Source organism: Lynx rufus, unplaced genomic scaffold, assembly GCF_022079265.1.
Source record: "Lynx rufus isolate CCGP_SWC_20201006 ecotype Redwood Valley unplaced genomic scaffold, mLynRuf1.p SCAF_5, whole genome shotgun sequence".
NCBI classification, from domain to species: Eukaryota; Metazoa; Chordata; class Mammalia; order Carnivora; family Felidae; genus Lynx; species Lynx rufus.
The window spans coordinates 31,021,626-31,044,727 of NW_025814867.1; the positions used below are offsets into that span (position 1 = coordinate 31,021,626).

General features: G+C 46.7%; 1 protein-coding gene across 1 annotated transcript in view; it reads left to right on the plus strand.

Annotated features, from left to right (window-relative positions):
• Nucleotides 1–23,102, plus strand: part of EPHB1 (EPH receptor B1) — a 378,786-nt gene that overhangs the window by 265,088 nt on the left and 90,596 nt on the right. Inside the window, exon 7 of the mRNA XM_047100394.1 lies at nucleotides 15,907–16,031. Within this exon, the coding sequence (XP_046956350.1) occupies nucleotides 15,907–16,031 (125 nt within the window). The remainder of the gene's footprint in view (nucleotides 1–15,906; nucleotides 16,032–23,102) is intronic.

The following is a 23,102-nucleotide window of genomic DNA, read 5'->3' on the forward strand; positions in this document are numbered from 1 at the left end:
ATTGAAATTAATAAAGAAGGTTTAAAACCCTTAAGTAAATGAAATGTTCACTGTTCTTCATTCAATTTCATAGCTCATTTCATTGGTTTCTTCTTGTTGTTAATTCTAAAAAGATTGTTTTTATTGTTTTTTAAGCCTTGACATTGAGAAGGAAATTTTTTCATATGAAATTTATTGTCAAATTGGTTTCCATACAACACCCAGTGCTCCTCCCGACAGGTGCTCTCCTCAGTGCCCATCACCCACCCCCCCTCCCTCCCACCTCCCATCAACCGTCAAGTTTATTCTCAGTTTTTAAGAGTCTCTTATGGCTTGGCTCTCTCCCTCTCTAACTTTTTTTTTTCTTTCCCCTCCCCCATGGTCTTCTGTTAAGTTTCTCAGGATCCACATAAGAGTGAAAACATATGGTATCTGGAAAAGGAAATTTTAAGTGGCCTCAGAAAGGTCTGGGCCATTTGCAAACAGTTTTGTGTTGTCTGTGGAGCAGAGTAGGTCAGCAGGAGTACTGCTCACGCTGAAAGTCATGGCTTCTACCCCCGCAGCCTTGGGGCTCTCCACTAGATGGTGAGCTCTGTGGAAAATCAGATTTTCTCATCTACCCCAGCTCCTTGAGGGAGGGACCACACAGTGCTAGGCACAGGGAAACTTGGTAAGTAATTGCCAGGATCCTTTAGTCCCTACATATGAATTAGTCCATAAATGTTTGCCTTGGGGGTGGTGACAGCCAGCCAGCTGGCTAGGTATCTTCCTCCTCAGTGGCTCCTAGAAGGAAAACTGAAGGGAATGATGTTCAGATGATGCCAGCAGCCCTGATCCACTTAGAGGAGCACAGTGAGATTCACCCATACTCAAAGGAGTTTGCTTTATTTATTTGTTTAAGCATTTCAACTTTGGAAGTGTATTCATTCATTCAACACAGCCTTGTGACTGCTTTCTACAGGCTGATTCATTGGTTCCTGCTTCTAGGGGCTCCCATTCATTCAGTTTCTCAACAAAAATTATTGAGGCTTTCTGTGGGTCATACACCACTTTAAGCACCAGGAACACAGGAGAAAACAACACAGGCAAAAGTCTGTGCCTTGTGGAGCTCACGTACTGAGACTGAGGTCAGAGGCCCAGAAAAGTCACAGGAGAGCAGATGACTAGCTGGGAAACAGCAACACAAGGGGTCCTTCCATTGGGCTCTTGGTACTATAACCTGCTGTGATGCCAACTCTTACTTTACCAAACTTAGGGTGTAGCCACATGCCATTGATAGAGAGTATCTCAGTCCATAGCAGCTACTGCTAAAGAGTGATGGTGTTGGATGGGCTATTGTATTGCTCACTAACTCACCAATTTGGACTTCTCATGGACAGATACCGCTTGCTGGACCGTGCAGTGGTTGCGCGTGGGTATTCTCCCTGTTCTGGGTTGTGAGCGGTGCCTGGTGATGCTACTAACAGCTGAGAATGCCCCACCTTGCATCCCTGCTGGGATGACCAGAGCGCTATGGGGCTTGGGGCACCAGTGCTCATTTCACTCCACCTTGGGCCAGGCACTCCCAACTATGTGGCTTGTTGAATGAAGATGGGACACACTGCTGGCAGTTAAGATTGTAGTAATTCCTTACCCTGCTCAAAGTCCAAATGAGATTGCAATAATTCTCCTTATGGAGGGAATCTCGCAGAGGGAACTTCTGGTTGGATTACGAGATAGTTGCTGTTCACCCTGTGGCCTTGGCAAAGGAGGTGGCCGGGAGGAGGCATCCTCGTGATGTGTCTGCCCTGCACTTCTCTGGCACATGTTGGCTCTGTGAGCCACAACTATAATCTTTGGTACAGCATGCCTGTATCCATCATATTGGTTATTGTTCCCCAGTGTCTAGCTAGGTGCCTGAAATAATAGAAGTCAATAAATGTTTATTGAATGGATTAATGAATTATCAAGCAAATGTATGAATGGATGCCTCATTCTTTCTTAGACTCATCTCAGACATTAGCAAATGGTGCAGCTTGAACTCTGTCTGTGGTCTTTCCTTCCTTAAACATCTTTGGGCAGGTGCTGTGATGGGAGTTATGCCTCTGCATTCTTCCAGATGTTGGCGAGACCTGGAACTTCCTGGGGGCACTGTCCTCCCAAAACATGGCTCTGTGGAAGACCCTCTTCTGTGACCTGGGCTGCCCCTCTCTCACGGGCAAGGACCCAGCTGCCGGAGCAGGCAAAGCTGGGGGTAGTTGGGATGGCATTCCACTGCTGCTGTCTGTCCACCGGCATGCCAACTCCGTGCCTATCATTTTCACAGCACCAGCCGTGTTAAACAGGCAGGAGCACCAGGGGTTTTTGAATGCCGCAATTAACAAAACAGTAATCAAGCTAAGTGTTTAATTTCAGAAAATTAACATCTTCTCGGAGCGGATGTGAAAGATGGAGAAAAAAGGCACATTAAATGTTCTGGGTAAATAAAGGCAACACCAGACCACAAATATTTTCCAGTGCAAGAGAGACTCTCTGCCAACCCTCAGGCCTTGGGATCAGTTTCCTTCTGGGATCTGAGCTGCAGGACATCAGCGATAGAATTGAGCCCTATGATTTTAAAATTTCTTTTTTTCTTCCTCCCTCCCTCCCTTCCTGCATGCCTTCCTTCACTCCTTCCCTCCCTCGCTCTCTTTCTTTCTGAACATAGCAAATACTTTATCTGTCCCGAGCAGCTCAAGGGAACAAGGGCCCCTGTGAGTATATCTGCCCCATAGAAAATCTTTATGTGTGTTTGCCCTTCTCTGAACTGCACTAGTTATAAGGATGACACAGTGAGTTCTTAAATGCACGTAAGTTTTTCATGTGCTTAGGCTGTATTTTTCCTGATAAGCTGTATGGCTCCCGAGGGAAATGACCAGATCTCACTTCTCCAGTAACCCCTGTACGTCAGCATGGTGTCCTCTGTTCTGGAATGTCCTGACTGGCTTTATATAATGTTCATGGTCTTTGGTGCCTCATCAACCAGTGGGCTGGCATTTGTTTGCAGGAACAGGTTTGCATGTGGGGAGGGAAGCTTGTGAGATGCTGGCTGTGCAAGGGCTGGGTGGAGACAGGACATCGTGGTGTCTGTTGGTTTGTCTGATGTCCTGGAAGAGAGTGAGGGCCCAGGACAAGGAGTGGAAGGAAGGCAGCTTTGCAGGAGGAACAGGGTGAAGTTTGAGCACAACAGGCAGCCTTGAGGCTAGGTGATGAGGTATCATAGTGCAGCAGGGAGGTCAGGCTCTCAGAGGTTGTAAGGTTTGTGCTGAACATGGCCACAGGTCCTCAGGGAGGGGACTGGAAATGTGGCTTAGTGAGCAGCTTTCCTAGGGGGCATATCGCAGGCAGGTAACATGGAGAGCAGAGAAGCAGGAGATTGAGTGGATGGTTTGCAAATACATAGGAGACTTGCCAGGGCCTCCCAGAAGTGTTCAGGGATGGTGGCAAGGGGAGGTGGGGTCAGTTCTGCACATGACTGATTTGTGGAGCTTGGGTTCCCAAGTCGAGGTATTAGTTATGCAGTTGGATATTTTCTCCACAATGTAGGAGATAAGCTTGGTTGCTGAGGGTGAATGGAGAAGTATTGGGGTCAAAGGTTTGAGAATGGCAAGTTTGGTAGTGCCATTGCAGAGATGGGGAAATGGGATTGAGCAGAGAAATTCTGCATTTCTAGAAAACATGAGGGCTCCTTGGAAGCTGGTGATCATGTGTTTACAAAGCTGCCCATCTGCCCTGTTATGTGACTTTCTTAGCAGTGCGTGGCTGACCCTACAGGAAGTTAATTGTGGATCTCTCTAGGGTTGAGTTTTGCTGGTTGTGTTCTCAGAAAAGCTAAAGGCAACTCCCACCTGAGGGTTGAGGGAGTATTGTCAATTTTGTTTTTGCAAAGATGGAACTGGGCTGGATAATGAGGGACACAAGTAAGGGAAAGGGCTGATGCATGGGGTGGAAGTCAAGGCTGAAGGGGCTGGAGGAGCCAACAAAAGTTTCAGTGGACTCATCAGAGATTGCAGAGGAAGAAGAAAACTTGAATTTGTGGCTTTGAATATGGATGTCAGGTGAGGCCGAATCCAAGTGTCACATGTGGAAGAGTTGTGGGGGTCAGGAAACAGAAAGTACTCTATTCTGGTGGATATGCAAGTTATACACTGAAGACAGGATGGAGAAGACAGGAGCCCAAGTCTTCAGTGAGTTGGGACTGGTGGTGGGAGGGAGTACACAGTGGTCCCAAGCTTAGAGCGCGGTGGCCCAGCTGAGTGACATTTTAACAGAGGGTGTGGAGGATGGTGAGCCATGGTGTAGAAGTAGTGACTGGAAACAAGGAGGACACAGTCCACTTCCCAACCCAGAGGTGTGCCGGACACGAAACTGTAAACCACCACCCTTCAGAGGTCTGCAGGCAGAGGTGTCCCCAGTAGTCAGAGTCCAGGGGAGGGAGACCTGTACCATTGTGGGGATGGTGACATGCAGAGAGGGGCTCACAGCTGGGCATTGCAGGAAGGAAACTTGCCCACAGGATGAGGGGTCTGGGCCCCACGGCCAGGAGACTTCCATCTCCAGGCTCGGGGAGGACAGTCACAGAGACTGTAGGCACAGCTCACAGCCCAGTGTCAGTAGTGGCAATGTCAGTCTTAGGGTGATGGCGGTGGGTTTCCCAGCTGTGGGGGGCACCCTGCTGAAGATGTGCGGGTGACAGCCAGGGAGCAGGCACACAACCTGCTGTAGTGTATCCTTTGCTCTCTCCAGTGCCAGGGATTCTGTGAACTGCCTTCTGTGATCAAACATTCAACAAACAGGATCTGCCACGGTGCTTGCCCCACACCCGGAAAGGATGACAGACCTGCAGGAGGCAGAGCTGATGGATCCGTCCTCAACCTCACTGTCCTGGGACAGGCACCGCCTGACAAGTGCCCCTCATACACTCACATATCCTTCCAGAGCCTCCCACTGCCACAGGGCCATAGCACTCAGGTTTGCATCCTTAGGGCCATTTCCTGGTATGCTTTCTGGTTACCCCAGCAGGGAGGAGGAGCCAGGTGGGGTGACCTAGGAGGGACTCCGGACCCCACTGGCTGTGATGCTTCCTTCCTGTGGCACAGGGCTCCACACGATTCCACCTCCCTGCTGGGGACCCCTGATATCCCTGAGGAACTGTACCCCCCCAACCCCGTACTGGGCACCCTCAGTGCCTGGTGCCTGAATGCAGGGGGAGGGGAGCGATGGCCGGAACCATCATTCCTACTCTGCTCTCGCCTGCTGAGGACTTAGGGATGTCACTTTCCCTTCAGCCTTCAGTGCTCAAATCCATAAATTGTAAGAATTGGCAGAAAACTGAGTGACCTCAGATGTCCTTTCAAAGCTTTACATTCTGATTTTTAGATTTCTAGACAAATAGTTTCAAATTTGAGTGTGCCTCAGAATCCCCTGGAGGACTTGTTAAAACACAGATTGTTGAGCCCTACCCCCAGCATTTCTGATCCAGTAAGTCTGGAGTGGGGCTCAAGATTCTACATTTCATGTCAGCTCCCAGGTGAACTGGGATCACAGTTTGAGAACTAGCAGGGTCAGTTGGATGATCCCAACAAAGAACCCTCCCTTCATCAGCACTAATATCACAAATGAGAGCCTCTGCTATAAACCTGCATCCCCAGAACGGCCCTCAGCCTCCAACCCCCAGTTGTCACGCCCCCTCCCTTGTCTTGGAACCAAGCCCTTCATGGATGGACCCAAGATGGAAGCACCTATATGATATAGGACTGACTCAGCCACCCAGGCCTGAAGCCCTCACTTTCTCTCCCACTCCTGCTTCGCTGAGCCCACAGAGAGACTCAGCCAATATTCTACAACAGAATCGAAATGATGCCACCCCCACAAAGCAGTCCTCTATCCTTAGTTGACCCCAAGGTAAAGAGGGAGATTGGAACAGGGCGTCAGGGTCAGCTCAAGGCAAGCCCAGAGCAAAAGCCAAGAAGCCAATGTCCACAATAGGAGAAAACAATTAGAAATATAATTAATTCTGCTTTTGTATTCATATCCAGTCTCCAAACTAATTGCTTATTTGTTTAATCTACTTTGGCCAGAAGTGTTACTGCACCAAAAATATTTAATGAGTCAGGCTTCCTAATGTAAAATTCAAGCATATTTGTGCAATGAAATGAGTTTTCATCATCAGAGGGAGAACCTGTTATCTGAGCAATACCTTCTCAACAAAGTTATCTCCTAGAATAGAAATGTCAGAGGAAACACAATTCCTCATTTGCACAGTTCGTCTGTGTGCAAACTGTTCCTCTTTGTCTTCAGTAACTGGTGGACCTGAAGTCCTTAGCTGACATTTAAATCTAGATTTTAGTTTTTTCCTAAGAATGCGTTTCATATAAGGAACAAGATAACCTACCATACCAGCCCCTCAGTCCCAATTTCATCACCCACGCCGTTTATGAGCACCCATAATTTAGTCTGAGGCCTCAAAGGGACTTGTGGAGGCTGCCCAGCACTTTTGGATCTCTCTGTGACCCCTTCAGGCTGGGGAGATAGGAAATGGACTGGCTTCTGGGCTCTGGGACTCCTGCTTCTGATTCACCCAGAGCAGCTGAATTGTTCTGCTTCTCCTTTAATGCTTCAGGGAAAATTCTGTTAGGAGAAGGATTCCACAGCTCTTAATAAAAGAAGGAAAATTAGAAAACTGCTAATGCTAGGGTAGCATTTCATCTGAAACCTCCCAGTGAGGTGGGGATGGCCCCAGCCTCCCAGCCTCTGCCTCTGTGCTATGTAAAGCACTCCTGCCCCTGAGCTCCCAGGATGGCTCTATTCAGACCCACTCCGTATTCCTCCCCAGGGGCACTGCACCTGCTCCGCAGAAGGCAGTTCACAACCTTGCCTCCCCTCCCCGCTGAGCCTTTATCCCTGGAGGGCCGCTGTCTATGTTAGGTACAGGTACATGATTTTCTGACCCTTTTACTTCCAGTGTCTTTAGAGAAGAGACTGAAATCACTCCAGTAAAAGCAAACCCTTATGGGACATCTATTATGTGCTAACACAGTAGGAAGAGGCTAAAAACATGACTTCTACTCTAAAGAGTTTATTCCAGTGATGGAGAGCAGAGATGAGCACTTGGAAAGTTAGATCTGTCCCAAGGTAGCGATTACAGCCCAATGAGAGTTACTAAAATAAGGTCTTTGAGTTGGGGGGAGGGGGAGATGGGGTGCTCTGGTAGGCATGGTCAGGTGGAGCTTAAGGCAGGGCAGTGTGTTGTGTGATCTGTGCTTCTGAAGTCTACTGGATTACAAAAAGACATGTCAGAGATCCCCAAAGCTGGGTTCTACTGGGACATGGTGTGTGGAGTAGTTAGAGGAAATCAATGGGGTCCTCTATGGACCAGTTGGGAGGCAGCCTGGACCGGCCATTGGCTGCCATGTTGTTTACTGTTAAGAGGGGGCACTGGGACCTTTTCCAGTGGGGAACCACTGATGGTTTTTGAGCATCAGAGGAACCTGGGTGAATCAAGCTTTGGAAAGATTAATCTGGCTGCAGTGTAGTTTGAAGTGAAGAGGCCCAAAAGTGTACAAGAGAGGTGGGACTGGATATCAGGTGTAAGGAGATACAGGTGACAAGACCAGGAGGAAGACAAGGACAGAGCCAAGGAAGTATCTGTGACCCCTGGGCCTGAGTCATACTATAAAATGAGTGGGTCTTGGCTCATCCTCTCCTCTGAGCCAAAGGTCTATTTGTCCTCAAGGACAAGGCACCTTATTGTTTACATCCTAGATTACTTACAAGAAAAACTTTTGGTCATCTTGAGATGTCACAGAAAACCATCTGTCTTCTGGGACTCTTATCATACCAACCTCTGGGGAACCCTGCCATTAACCTTCCCCTTATCCAAGCTATTCTTCTCCATCATTTCTATCCTGACTGGGTAGACATGTTTATGTATCCCCTCAAAGATATTTATCAAATAAATACCCACACTGTCACTGGATTGTGCTTTTCCCATTTACTTCCAGAACTATGCCCAGGCATTGATCTGCATATGTCAAGAGTAGTGGACCCAGAAGGAGACTATGAGGTGGTTGCTAAGACCCCTGGCCTGGCAGACTAGTTCTAAGTGGAGGGAGATATGGTCCGTACAGGGTATATCCTCAGGACATTTGAAAGATCCATAACATAAGAATTAATACTCCTGTTTTATAGTTGATGAATTTCAGGCCCCAAGAAGTTAAGTAACCTTAGTCCAAGATTGCACTGTAAGCAGATGGCAGAATGGGAACCCACATGTCTCTACAGCGCCTCCAGGCCCTATAGTTCTTCTCTATGTTTGCCAATTCCTTCTGCCCTAAGCTGGGGCCCAGGATCCTGACTATTCCTTACCCTGCCTTGTCTTCCTCATAGCCGGGGTCTGTGGTCTACAGATTGCAGGTGGTTGGTCCAAGGATGATTTGGCTGGGAAATGTTCTTGCAGGAAGAATAGAAGAGGTTAACATTACCATGTTATCCAGGTTACCATATATATCCAGGATATATCCAATATATCAATTAGATATGTACCCAAGAAAAATGCAAACGTAGGTCCACACAGAAACTTGTATGTGAATGTTCTTAGCAGCATTATTTGCAACAGCCAAAATGTGTAAACAACCCAAATGTCCATCAACTAAGGACATCTGTCCTAGAAAAAGCAATGCCTGGGAAGGTAGAAGAGGTTACTAAGCTCAGAGGTGCACCGTTCAGGCTGGGGCAGCTGCATCTCTCTGAGGGGTCACTGGAAGGACCTTCCCTCTGTTGCAAACCACATGGCAGGGCCAGGGAGTGTTCCCCCAACCTACCCAGCATGAGTTATCATGAGGAAGGCAGATGGGCTCCTCTTTCTATGGACCTCCTTGGCAAGTTCAGATATGAAAATCCCCCCTAAGTGGAGAGGTCATTTATCTTCCAGGAGATTTATGAGGGCTGTCACCTGAGCCAAGGCAAAGGGGACTCCGCTGTGACCTGCACCCCAGCTCCTAAGGCGGGTCAGAGGTGGCCTCAGAACAAGACTGTCCCGGGCACAATTTCTACCTGCAGAAGCAACACTGTTTTGTATGAAATCTGCCAAACTTTGAAATCCAAGTTCCATATTTTTATAAACCCTTCAGGCATTTTACTACAATAGATCAACTTAATTGTTAACAGTATGTGTGTGTTACTATTGTTTTTATTTAAAACCACTTTAAGTACTTTTGGTGTCTTAAAATATTTTAACACAGTAAACTGTTACATCATTTACTATTTCCCCAAATGGATTAGGGTTAAAACTGTTGAAAAAGGGGCTCCTGGGTGGCTCAGTTGGTTGGGCATCCAGCTTCAGCTCAAGTCATGATCTCACAGTTGGTGGGTTCAAGCCCTGCATTGGGCTCTGTTGCTGACAGCTCAGAGTCTGGAGCTTGCTTCAAATTCTGTGTATCCCTCTCTCTCTGCCCCTCCCCCACTCACACTCTGTCTTTCTCTCTCTCTCTCTCTCTCAACAATAAAATGTTAAAAAAAAATTTAAAAACTGTTGAAAGAATTATTTTGACACAAAAATCAATTAAGACATTAGGAGGCAATTTTTAATAAACAAAGATAATGCATTAGAACTTAGTAATTGTCCTAGGAAAAAAAAGCATCAACTCATTCTCACATCTTGGGGTTTGAGATGCTTAATTGTTGGAGGGGGTGAGGATGCCCTTATCAAATAAGGATAACGAAATGAATAAGGGGAAAACTTGGAATATGACTGAGTCCATAACTACATTAAATGGTCAAAGAATGTTGTAAACATAAAAGGTATGATCCAGGTGAACCTGAGATATGACAGCAAGGCTTCCATACATCAAGACTCAAGTTCCCGGATTTGGGGTTAACTCCTGGCATAGATTCATGCCACCCTCCCAGACCACAAGCTCTGTGATCTCCTTTGGAGTCTTTCTTACAAATGGAGGGCTGGGTGATAGCTGGCCAGGCCCAGCCGTGAGGCCATAGGTGGTGCCCTGTGACCAGTTTGGGTCCATTTCCACGTTTGTCTGGTGTCACCTGTATGTTCTTTCATAACTTGCAGCTGGGACCATCCTGTTCTGGCAATTTATCCACATCTCATTTGTCAATTCAGGCGAGAACATTCTGTACACTTTCTCTGCTGTATGTGATATACTATCTTGGATCTGCCTGCTTCAAAAGCAATTTGGGAGTATGATCTCCCCAAAGTCTTCCTTGGCGAAAAAGAGGCAGTGACTCACTGACTCAGCCTGCCTTTGCATTTTCTCCATCCCTGAGCCCCTTGACCAATGGAAGTTAAGTCTCTCTCTGCTTCTGATACATCTATTTGTTTTTAAATGTTTGTTTATTTTTGAGAGACAGAGCACGAGCAGAGGAGGGGCAGAGGGAGACACAGAATCCAAGGCAGGCCCCAGGCTCTGAGCTGTCAGCCCAGAGCCTGACATAGGACTCGAACCCATGCACCATGAGATCACGACCTGAACCGAAGTCAGACATTCAAATGACTGAGCCACCCAGGCGCCCCTGCTTCTGACACATTTAAAGGGCCTCTTATTGTTGGCATTAGCCTCTCTCATCAGACACTCCTCATTCTGGTTCTGGTTGTTTTTGAACCCAGCTGATTTTACTCAGTGTTTGACAGGACACTTTGCCTTGCCTCTCCATTCTTTTCTTTGTATCCCTAATTCTTGTCGGGTCCAGCCTCTTTATTTTGCTTAGAAGGAGTGCAGAGCAGTTTTGATTGTATTTGGGGCTTTTGAGGATTTCCTCTTTAGGACAAACACATCCGTCTTGAGCCTTCAGTACCTTTTTTCCAAATAGCCCCTAGGGTAACTCTTTATTCGTACTTTTTCTAAAGAAAGGTCCATATTTATTTCTTTGCTAAATTTTAATAATATGGTGAACTCTTTATTTTCATTTTCTTCTCTCCACAGAGTGTTTAATTTAGTCAAAAGGATTCTTGTGAGGGAGAGACCTTTTTAAGCATTCAGTGAAACTTCCTTCATCTGAGGACATAGGTTTATGGAGAAGAGACAACTGGCCAGGACTTACTGTTGAAACCAGCATATTTGGGGCTCAGAGGGGCTGCTTCTTTGAATTAATCTTCCCACCTCTCTTCAATCTGACTTAGTTTTGCTAGGTGGTGTTTGAGGGGATACCTGCGCTCATTTTCATTTTCTGTCTTGTTGGAAGTTTTTATAGCATGTAAAAACACCAGATTTAGAGGTGGCATTTGCAGTTGGGGAAGGAAAAAAATAGTTTGTCACTGTAGGTGATCACCAGTGTCAGAGCACCAAACATAAGCTGTCTTGGATTTTCAGGGAGGAAGACTAATACTCTGTTCCTCTCTCCCATGTGCTAAATCCCATCTCAATTAAAACGTAAGGCATTTAGAGTGACCTGTGTGAGGATAAACAGCCTGTAAGGGGGCCTGTGAACATCTGTCATCACCATAAATCTGAGCAATGTTGGCAGTGGTGACCCTTACCCTCTGGCAGCTTCTCCCGGATCCATCCGTGTGCTGATTGGCGGCTGGGAGGTCCTTGCCATCTGTGGCTCTGGATTGCTTCTGGATCACCCTGCCCTGTGATTGCCTCTTTACCACCTAATCCCAGCTACATGCCAAGGATCTTCAGGGCAGGGCTGTGACTTTTTTATTACTCATCCTTTTGTCCCCAGTGATTAGAGCAAGGGCCCAGCACAATGTTTGGCAAATATGTTGAGTCTTGAATGATGGTTTTCCAGGGATTAGAGGCAGAGAAAAGAACCAAGCCCATCAAAATCATCAGACTGTTAAAGTTAATCTTTCCAATTTTTAATCCATGTTGCATTAGCTCTTGAGACAGAGGAGGATCCTAAAAACCTATATGGCACTGACAGGGTTGGCAACATAGAAGTCATGTTTCCACGCGAGCCCGAAAGGGCAGCTGGAACTGCACAGTGAGTGTGGCGGGGTGGGGGGAAGGAGGCTTCCCTGGGGTGCCTGTGTTGGTGGGTCCACCAGGATCCATCCCTCCCCCCGCCCTCCTCCACCAACCCTGTGCTCTGCTCTGACTCCAGGAACTGCCCCACCTTCCTCCTCTCCAGGACTCTAGACAGTGCACGCAAGGTTGGGAATGAGGGCCATGAGCCATCCCCACTTAACCATCCAGCCTGTTGCTGACTCTGTGCTCAGTTCCTGGTTTCCTTTTACGTGACTTAGCAGCAGCGTTTCACACATTCTCTCCTCCAGGAGACACTCACTGTCACTTGACTTCTAGGTAATCACACTCCCCTGCTTCCTTCTAGCTCATTGGCCTTTCCTTCTCAAGTCTCTTGGCTGTTTCTCCTCCTCTCCTGAATCTTAGATGATATATTCTTTTCTCCTCATTCTCACGATGATCTCTGTCAGTTCTGCTGCTTTTGGTATCTCTCACAAACTGATGGATCTAAACTGGTGTCTCCAGTCTGGACCTCTTATACATGCATTTGCCTACTCCGACCGCTTCTGCTGATGTCTTGCCACATCTCAGTTGATGGCAGCCCCACTCTTCCAGTCACTTAGGCCAAAAACCTTGGAGTCATCTTGGCTGTTCTGTTTCTTCCACATCCCACATCCATTGAGATGTTCTAAATCTATTCAGAATCTGACCACCCCCATTCTCACCACCTCCACTGCTCCAAACCCGGTCCAAGTAACCACAGTCTTGCAGCTGGACTCTGACAATAGTGTTAAGATGGAGCTTTCAGCTTTTACGTGGCCCCTGAATTCTATTTGCAGCACAGGAGAGGGTGATGCTGTTAACATACGAGTCAGATTACGTCACTCCTCTGTTCGCCACCCTCCCATGGCTCTCCTTCTCACCCAGGGGAGAAGCCATCGTCTGTGGCCTCATCTCTTCTCTAGTCCCTGTGGCTCTTTGCTATTCCCCTGGAAGAGACTGCTCCCAGTTTAGAACCATTGCCTTGGCCTTTCCTTCTCAATTGCTCTTTTCCCAGGTGTTACGTGCCTCCCTCCCCTCCTCCACCCCCATGCGGCTGCATCTACTTCTCAAGCAAGGCCTTGCTGACCCTGTGATTTGGAACAGCAGCCTTCTCCCGGCGAGCCTCCTATACTTGGACATTCTGTGTCCCTTCCCCCCTGCTCCATTTGTTCCTGTTGTACTTAATATTTTAACATACCTTGTGATTGATCACATCTTGCCTTTGACCCCCTCTGCTAGAAAAGAAACTCCGTGAGGACAGGAGATTATATTTCACTCACTATGGAATCTCTGGAACCTAGAGTGGTGACTGGCACATGGCAAATGCCCGGTGAACATTTGTTTAATTTGTTCATTAATGGACCTGAGCCGTGATGCTAAGTTAGGAGGAAGAGAAGGCACATTTGATGGTTGAATTGGGATCACAAATTATTTCGGCTTCCTAGATGAATAGGCCAATAGTTACACCATAAAAGTAAAAGCGTATGTGTAAACCCTTGTAGTCAAACCCACAAGCAAACTATAAACAAAAGTTGAGGCACACACCATGAGAAAACCTAAAGGTTCTGTTTGACAGTAATGTCAAATCAAATGACAGGAACAGGTTTTTGATCCAAAAAAAAAAAAAAAAAAAGGCTAATGGTCACCTTCATTGATGTCTGGTACCCGGATCATGGGAGATAGTAGTTTCACCCTAATCTTTGCTGAGTAAAGAGCAGTGGGAGAATTGGGTTTACCCCTGGGCCATATGCCTACAGAGAGATTTAGATAACATGAGCCCCATTTGGAAAAGAGCCACCTCAGGGGGCAGCGTGTCATGGGAGAAACGTTCATAGTATCTGGCCATTGTTTTCAGCAGGAAGAACTCAGGGGAAACCTAACTAGCTTCTTTAGTTACTTGACGAGCCATTCTGTGGAAGAGAGAACATTTTCTGTTACCTTAGTCAGTGGAACTGGGACTGGTGAGAAGACACCGAATTTCAGATAGGGATAGGAAGACATGCACATTGGTGAGAGACACCCAAGGATGAAGCCGCAGCCCCTAGAGGCAGTGAGCAGCCAGTCCCTGGGGACGCAGCAGGGCCCCGCAGAGAGTACTTGATAGGGGGATTCAGAACTGCCTTAAATCAGGTCCTCCACAAGGCCGACGCCAAGATGGGATTGGAGGTGCCAGATATTGATGGGCAGGTGGGAGAGGAGGCCAGAGGGGGCTGGCGGAACCATCAGATCACAGTGAAGGAGAGAGGGCAGGAAGGAGGATTAGGTGAGAAGACTGTCAGACCGTCACACTGTACAAAGAACTGTTGGTGAGTCCAGTAGGGAGTCTTTGAGTGAAAGCTGCCCAGCAGAAGAGTCAGGAATGGTTTTTTGGTTGTTTTTTGTTTTGTTTTGTTTTGTTTTGAGGCATCCTTGCTGCTCTCAGTCATTGGCTGGAAGCAGCATCTGATAAATGGGGCCCCGCATGGATGTGGTGGTTGTTTCAGGGTACAGCAGCCAGGGCCAAGAGTCAGCTGTGCTCCCAGGGGGTGGAAGCTCTGAGAGGCACTTTTGCAGGGTCACCCTGAGGTCTGTAGTGGGAACCGTGCAAGGTCCTGGGTGGACTCTCTGATTCTAAGTCCTCCTAACACCACGTCTCACACTGTGCTCTCCGATGGCTCTCCGATGGCTCCCTTGAGTATGGGCATCTTCACAAGTGCTCAGCAGCCCCTCCCCTGGCCTGGGGGCCAGCTCACTGAGAACTCACTGAGAGCCCAGTGAGTGGAGAGCAACCCTATCCCCCACCCCCAGACCGGCAGCCATGCTCTGGAGGGGAATCTGTTAACTTAAAGTGAGGATAGTAAATGTCAGTCCGCCACAGTCCCCCAGAGAAACCCTTGTAAAGTGGAGTTCGCATGAGGAAACGACCTTCATCACTAGAGAAGTGCCAGGACTAAACGGAACAGCCCCTGAGCAGAGCGCAGACTGAAGCCTCATCCATTACCCGCCTCTTCCCCTAGAAAGACAGCCCTCATTTATTATTTCCAGACTGTTTTCATTTTACTTACACCGCGCAAAAAATGTTGAATTGGAAAATAAATAATATTATTTCCTAACAGAAATTTTGGAATCACTTCACAGATTTTGGAATTATTATCCTGTTTCCAAATGTTTGGTTTGTGTATCATTTCTTCATTTATATTTGTGAGCTCTTTATCGCAAATGTCCTTATCTGGAAGACTCTGACAGAAGTCTGAATGAACTCTGTTGGTAGTCTGTGCTCATGTCTTTTTGAGCACTGCCTCCTCTCTTCCTTTTGAAGTGCAGCAAAGTCTTACATGCAGTTTCAGAGCTCTTTCTGAAGAGTTTGCTCTTTCTAGAACATTCCTTTCTATGGCAGTAATTCTGCACTGACCATTTCTAGTTTCTCATTATCATTCCTTGCCTCCACATTCTCTTCTTTATAGGAGCTCACCCCATTAATGCAAGACTGAGATTCCTTCAAAACCTTCTGCTCAAAAACATCCCATTGTGCCTCCTGTCCCACTGTTCTTCTTGTGCCACTGCCTGAAGCCTAGACTTGCTCTGGTTGTCATACCCTCTCTGGATGGCTCGGCTTCCTCAGCCGAGCTGAAAGCCACACTGCTTTCATGTGATTCAACCAACCATCTCTTTTTTGGTCAAGCCTTTCTCCTCCCTGCCCAGGAAACACCGTGTCCATTCCAGCCCTGCCCTTACACATGTCCTCCTATCCTAAATTGTCACCTTTTCTCTCCTTTCTCATCCATAATCTACTCACTATGCAAAACCACAGGAAGTTCTGCAGATCAGCTCAGCTGGTAAGAAAGAAAGGGTAGATTCAAACCCAGAGACACTTCTCTCTTCATTTATCTCTGAAAGATGATGCATATCATATACTCGAGGGTCTGTTCATCTGCCCTGTCTCTTCCTCTCTCCACAGCCCCTTCCACTGTTCCCATCATGCACCAGGTCAGTGCCACCATGAGGAGCATCACCTTGTCATGGCCACAGCCGGAGCAGCCCAATGGCATCATCCTGGACTATGAGATCCGGTACTATGAGAAGGTGAGCCAGCTCCGTCCTCAGTCTTTCAATACCCAGGGCCAGCTACTGTCCGGGGGATGGTGGCCATCTGAGGACTGGAGGAAATCCTGAGGGAGGGAAAAATCTGCTGATGGAAGCCAGAGGCTCCTTGGGAGAGTTCATCGGGTCTTCGTTGGCAAAAGTCTCCAAAGTCCAGACTCTTCCTGTGTCAACTCAGGAGAGAATCTTCCAGCCTACACCCTGCTATCTGAACAGTTCAGTGGGCCAGTATGGGCAGAACCAATCCCATTTTTCCCAGTCATATGTTCGCTCTATTAACATAGATGCTACAAAGTTCCAGGTGTCCCCTGAACTTCCCAAAGATTTTGTGGTTTTGTAGAACCGTGTTCTCTAAAGTTTTTGATCATGTTCTTCCAGTATATGTTTGTGTATTTATAGGTCATATGCATGTACTACTGCACTAGTATATTCATAGAGATTGAGGACATGTAAGTGGAAATTTTGAAGGATGAGACAGAAATTAAAAGAAATGTTTGTGCTGCCCACTGACTGCTCTTTAGCAGCTGCTCCTGAGGCCTGCAGCAGGGCACACACTGCCAAGTAGGGAAGTGGTGCCTTGTGGAGTTCGTCCCCTTGGTCTCTGTAGGGGAGGCAGTACCTCCTTCCCACCCTGTTAAACTGCAGCATTTGCAAAATCCCAGGAAAATACTGACCCAGCACATCGTTTGTAAAGACACTCCATTCATTAATTGGTTCAGCAAGTACTGATTAAGTGCCTGCTATTTGGCAAGTACTATTCCAGGGTATATGCATGATCCAAACAAAGATGCCTGCCCTCACAGGGCTCACTTTCCAACAGAAGGAGACAAAAAAGGAACATAATAAATAAGGAGATCATATGGTAGTTAGAAAATGAATGATGCCATGGAAAATAGAGCAGAGCATGGTAAATGGAATCAGGGGGTCAGGTTTAGGGGAGGAACAGGTTACAGAATTACAGAGGAGGGTAAAGGGAGGCCTCTTGGAGTAGGTAGCTTCTAAGTAAAGACTTGAAAGAGGTGAGGTTGTTGTGAAGTGGGGGAGAGAGAGACAACCACCTGTGCAAAGGCCCTGAGGCAGGGTCATGACTGGTGATTCTAGGAACAGGAGGAAGACCGGCATGACTAGAGTGGTATGAGCAGTGGGAAAGTAGTAGACAGGTGAGAGAGGTAACCAGGGGAGGTGATCAGGCTGGACCTTAGAACTTTAGCTTAACCACTGAGTGAGACGAGGATTCATATAGCAGGGTTAGAAGCAGAGAAGAGACAAAATCTGACTTACATTTTAAGAGGCCCATTCAGCTGTCCCATTAAAAACAGGCCTGCTAGATTACAACCAACTAGAACAAGGATGATGGTGGCTTGATTTGGATGGAAGGAGATGGCTAGTGAAGCAGGGTAGATTCCAGATATATAAACTAAAGGCAGAGCAACGGGATTTCTAACAGTTTGGGCTTCAGATGTGGGAGGGTTTAGGCCTGGCCCGATAGAAGGAGGTAGCCTTGACTTAGAAGGGTGCTTATTGGGGCTCCTGGGTGGCTCAGTCGGTTAAATGTCCAACTTCAGCTCAGGTCATGATCTCATGGTTTGTGAGTTTGAGCCCCACAACGAGCCTCTGAGCTGTCAGCACAGAGCCTGGAGCCTGCTTCCAATTCTGTGTCTCCCTCTCTCTCGGTCCCTCTCCCCCTCATGCTCTGTCTCTTTCTCTCAAAAATAAATAAACGTTAAAAAAAAAGAAAAAAAAGAAGAGTGCTTGTTGTGAGAGAGCATATTTGTGGTAAGGGAAGGGACAGAAGTTCAGCTCGATGTCTAAAACACTTCTGAGATAGCCAGTAGTTCAGGCAGCTAGATGTCCCTGCCTGGAGCTCAGGAGAGAGGCCAGGTTGGAGAAGTCCATCTGGAAGCTGTCAGTATGTAAATGTATGAAAGCCCTGAGCCCGGCAGAACTATCCAGTAGGTCAGTGGAGAGAGGATCAGAGATGGAGACTCACAGCCCTCCAGGACAGAGGCAGTATTGAACAGTGGTACGTGACTGCCTGGGGAAGGAGGGCTCTAGTCTCCAGTGCCCTCCATAACTAACCAGCTGTGCAGCCATGGCCAAATTATTTAACCACTCTGGGTCACAGTTTTCACATTTGTAAAATAGTAGCAGTTTGTGTCCCTGTAAGTGGAGGGCTAGATGGATCACCAATCTAGTCTGTGAGGATGTACACCCTTCCGCCCTTGCGGCCGAACTTGCAAGCAAGGTGAGGATTAGGTAATGTTCTATTCCATTTAGAGAATATTGGGTTTTGTAGACAGTTGATTCAGATAATTCTGTGAATTGGGGGTAATTTAAACCATCTGGATTCATAAGCAACCATTATATCCAATCAGCTTTGAATTGGGAGCCCTTGTTTGCTAGATATTTTTTATCAGTTAATAAAGTAAATGTTGGGTTTCCACAATGTTTTGGACCAATCTGCCTGGACCAATTGTCCACACAGTCTCATTTCATCATCAAAATTGACCTAAGAGTTTGATAGAGTTATCATGTGTGGCCAGCATATGATGCAATGTCAGAATCACCAGAAAGATTCTAACAGTGCCCCTTCCCACACACACTTGAACTTGAGCCTTATAAGCTCACCTCAGAAAAATAATAGTAATTTCTCCCTAGTCTGCCCCTCTTGGGTGCCAAGAGCTTTATAAGCATTATCTACTTTTCTCCTCACTACCCAGTGTGGTAAATATTAGTATCATTGCTATGGGTAAAGAAGCCAGTGCACAAAGTAGTTCAAAACAAAACAAAACTTACCAAAAGCACACAGCCAGGAAATGAGCTTGTCACACAAGGCAGTGCTGGAGATCAGCTACGTACATGCGAACCGCCTGCCTTCCGCCTCATCTGCCCTGCCAAAGGCACTCACGCCATCATAGGGGTGGGCTTCGTAACAGGCTCCTGCCTGTGTCCCTTGGCTCCTCATTTTCCAGCCCACACCCAACCTCTTCTGCTACTTTTCCCTTTACGTGAAAGCCTTGTCCTTTGAAATACTGTAATGAACTTCAACTTTTGATGCTATGAAGGAAGCTTATTCTCCCATTTCAGACCACGTCCCTACTTCTCCGTAATTTATACTAATTATTAACAGACACACATGCACAGCAGCCCAATGCCCGAGGCAGCTTCCACACCTCAGTGAAGCATATTATTGTCCTCACTCCAGAGGATAGAATGCTTTCCTTGGAAACACAGAAGATTCTTTGCCAAAGCATTGGTTACCATACGGTATGTTACTACAGAACTCTCCTTCACTTATAAAGTGCTTGACTGTAAGATCTGTTACATTGCCTGGACCATTTCTAATACAAATAAAGAAAAATACATTACCCTGTGAGGGTATTTTGGAATAACCACAGTGGTAATAAATCATCATACACTGAGTATCTATTTATTATGTGCCAGATATTCACAAATACATTAGCTCTGATCTTGAAAAGAAATAAAAAGAAAGATACTTGAAAGCCAGGTATAACCAATTTATAGGTGATGGAACTAAGTCACAGAAAGGTTAAATGACTTACCCATGACCATAGAGAATCAAAACTATGGACATTTTTGTTATATTTCAATGGCGAAAATTTCCGAGCTCAGTAAGGAACTAGATAGCAATCATGCTGATGCCGAGGATCTCAAAATTAATGTGGCCTGTGAAATAAAAGATTGTATCTTAATTTTAAATCCAAATTCTTATAAGCAGAATGATCTGCCTACCTGCTCCACGAGGCTGGCGAATCCTGGTCTTTAGAGATGCAAACACAATAAAACTCAGCCCAGTAGATATCCTGGATTCACCCCAAAGAAATAAATCCCCATTCCTCCATTCTGTGCCACTTCTTCTAAGCCAGGAGTCAGCAGAGTTTTTTCCATAATGGACCAAATAGGAAATATTTTAAGTTTGTGGCCATATAGTCTCTGTCCCAACTACTCAACTTGCCTTTGTAGAAGAAAAACAGCCATAGGCAATATATCAGAAGGTGGGCATGGTTGAGTTCCAATAAAGCTTTATTTACAAAAACATGTAGCTAGCCATGGGCCATAGTTTTCCAACCCCTGAAAACCCACCCTGGGTCTCCTACTTCACATCGCCCTCTCAATTTATGCTTGGAACACCTTTCAATTTCAGCTCTATAAATAGAATCAATGAGGCTTTCGCCTCCTTCAACAGCTCATTAATAGAGAGCTCAGATGCCATCGAGCTGATGACACTCCCAGAGCCTCTCCATGTTCATCTCCTTCCCATTTTCATATGCTTCCATTTATCATCCTCTCTTGTTTACTGTCTTGTAGCACTTTTCACTCCTGGTGTCAGCGCTTGTAGGCAAACCATGGGAGGGGCATCTACATCTGCTCTCAGCTGTCTTCATGATTAAGCATTTAGACGCTTTCTTGCTCTTCATAACTGTCTGGGCCAGAATGGACTGGTTTAGGCCTTGGGAATTTCTACCCTTCAAATTTTAGGATCATTTTCTCCTAGAAACTCTTTCAGGCGTTGGCAATATCTTGTGCTCGATCGATTGGTTCAAATAACTGGTCTGAAGTGTGGTGTTTATTCATTCATTTAGCACTGAACCGTTGAGCAGTTTGGTGCCAGCCCTGGGCCACAGGTTGGGGATGGGAGCCATGGTCTCTGCCCTTGATAGCGATGATCTATACCTCTCACATGCTTATAGAATCAATCATGAAGCAAACAAACAAACAAAAAAGCCACGTGCTCTTTGCTCTCACCCATTTGCCTGCAGTTGATTAATGGGTTTGAAGAGAACAAGGATTAATACTCATTTTAATCACGGAACTTCTTGAATGTGTGGGCTATAAAGTGATAAAGGGTTAATGTTTTGTCTTCACAATCCAAATACTAATACGCCAAAAGACAGTTGTCAGTAAAAGAGCTGCCCAGTGGATGTTTCACTTCTTTCAAGCAGTGCCTAATTCCACAGATACCAGTGAAACCAGAAAATCCAGACAGCTACCCGGATTTTGTAGCAATGGGATTTTGTCCTAATTTGCAAGGTGATTAGGTGATTTATATAGGTTTAGGTCTTAGATCTTCAGTGTGTTAGGACAGTAATGACCTACGTTCTAGCTAATATCCCTCCTATAGTAGACAGCCTTCTTTCTGCTGGATCCCTGATTGGTGGTGGGGTGGGGGCATCCTCCTTTTTTTTTTTTAATAGATCAAACCGATGGATGGGCAGTTCCTTCCAAGCAGTCCCTCCCAGAGGTCAATGGATATCCCCTCCATGAGGATGAGTGTGTAACCTTCAACCGTCTATTCAAGCTGACCTCTAGCCTGTGGTCTCTTAAAACTACCTCCAAGCATTTGTCACCACCACATGTGTCACCACAGTCTAGATGGGCCCAGTTGCTTGCAGGCTTCTCATCTCTTTAGGCCTTGCTTTCACGTGTTCTCTTCAGTTCCCACTCTCTGTATTTGTCCATGTGGCTAATTTCTTCTGCCTTTGATGACTCAACTAACGTCACCCTCCCAGTCTCCTTAGCAGCCTGAGTTGGGTGACCCTCTGCTCTTCCCGCCCCCCCCATCCCCCAGCCCCCTAAGCTGCCTTCTGCCAAGTCACTCAGTCAGCACTGCTGTCAGCATCTGGGTATTTTCTGGCCCACCCCACAAGATTTTGCTTCCCCAAGGAGAGGGGCCATGCCTTGGTCCCTGAAAGCATGTGTAGGTAGTACCCAGCACATGGTAGCATGCCATAAATGTGGCTGCTGGGCCAAATGATTGAGTGAATGCACATCAGGTCACCTCTGCCTTTGCAAAGTAGATGTTTGCATATTTTAAAACAATGGCAATTTTTTTAAATCATTGCACTGTATTCATTTGTCCTGGCTCAACTCCCCAAACTTCTGTTGCTTGTCTGAGGCTGTGGCTTACACATCTCTTGCCGTCAGCTTTCCCCTCATTTGTTACCATGCCCCTCAAACCATTGTGCCTAGAATTCATCACAGAACCTCAGATCTGCACAGGGACTTGGGAGCTTCCCTCTCAGTGACCTAAGCTCTTCATTTTCACTGATGTCCCCATTTTGCTCTGAGACTGATGGTACAGACAGGGGCAGTCCAGAGTTGAAACTTTTGTTCCTGTACACTTGGAGATAACCCACAGTCTTCATAATGCACACATGAAAATGATCAGAGGCCAGGCTGGTGTATATGAGGGCGCTGAGGGGAGGGTGTAAAGATGAAAGACAGCAATGAACAGAGTCCATGGGAAGCCTTCCTGGAAGAGGGGGCTTTAGAGATACAGGCACAAGGAACATGCAGGGTGCAGAGGAGCACTAGAGAGAGGCATTTCAGACCGGGAAAACAGCCCAAGCAAAGGCCCTGGGTCTGGGAGTATGGCCCCTGAAGGGACAGCAAAGTGGTAATTTGGGGGTTGTGAGAGACTGGAATTGCTTCATTATGAGGACCCTATAAACCTAGATTTAGGAGTTTTGTTTTTATCTGATTATAACTTTAGGGAAGGTCAGAGATCTTTTTTAATGTTTTGTTTTTATTTTTGAGAGAGAGAGAGAGACAGACAGACAGAGCGTGAGCAGGGGAGGAGCAGATAGAGAGGGGGACACAGAACTTGAACCAGTCTCCAGGCTCCATGCTGTCAGCACAGAGCCCAATGTGGGGCTCAAACTCACTAACTGTAATATCATGACCTGAGCCTACATCAGATGTTTGACTGAGCCACCCAGGCGTCCTGTTAGAAAAGAAGTTTGGATTTGGTGGAGAGGGAGTGGCAGAAAACATAGGAGGCTACAAAAGTCTAGGCACAAACCAAATGTTAGTAGCAAAGACAGGAAGTACCCTTGAAGGCACCAACTATGGGTGGGGAGTCAGAAGGCTGAAACAGGAGCAAAAATCTGTGCACACCAGAGGACACTCATGTGTGGATAACAGAGACTATAGAAGACCAGGCAGAAGGTGCCGGAGAGAGTGGTGGGGGTGGAGGGGTGACCCCTGAATAGGTGAGAAGGGGCAGAGCCTGCTCTCCAGGGAGAACAGACA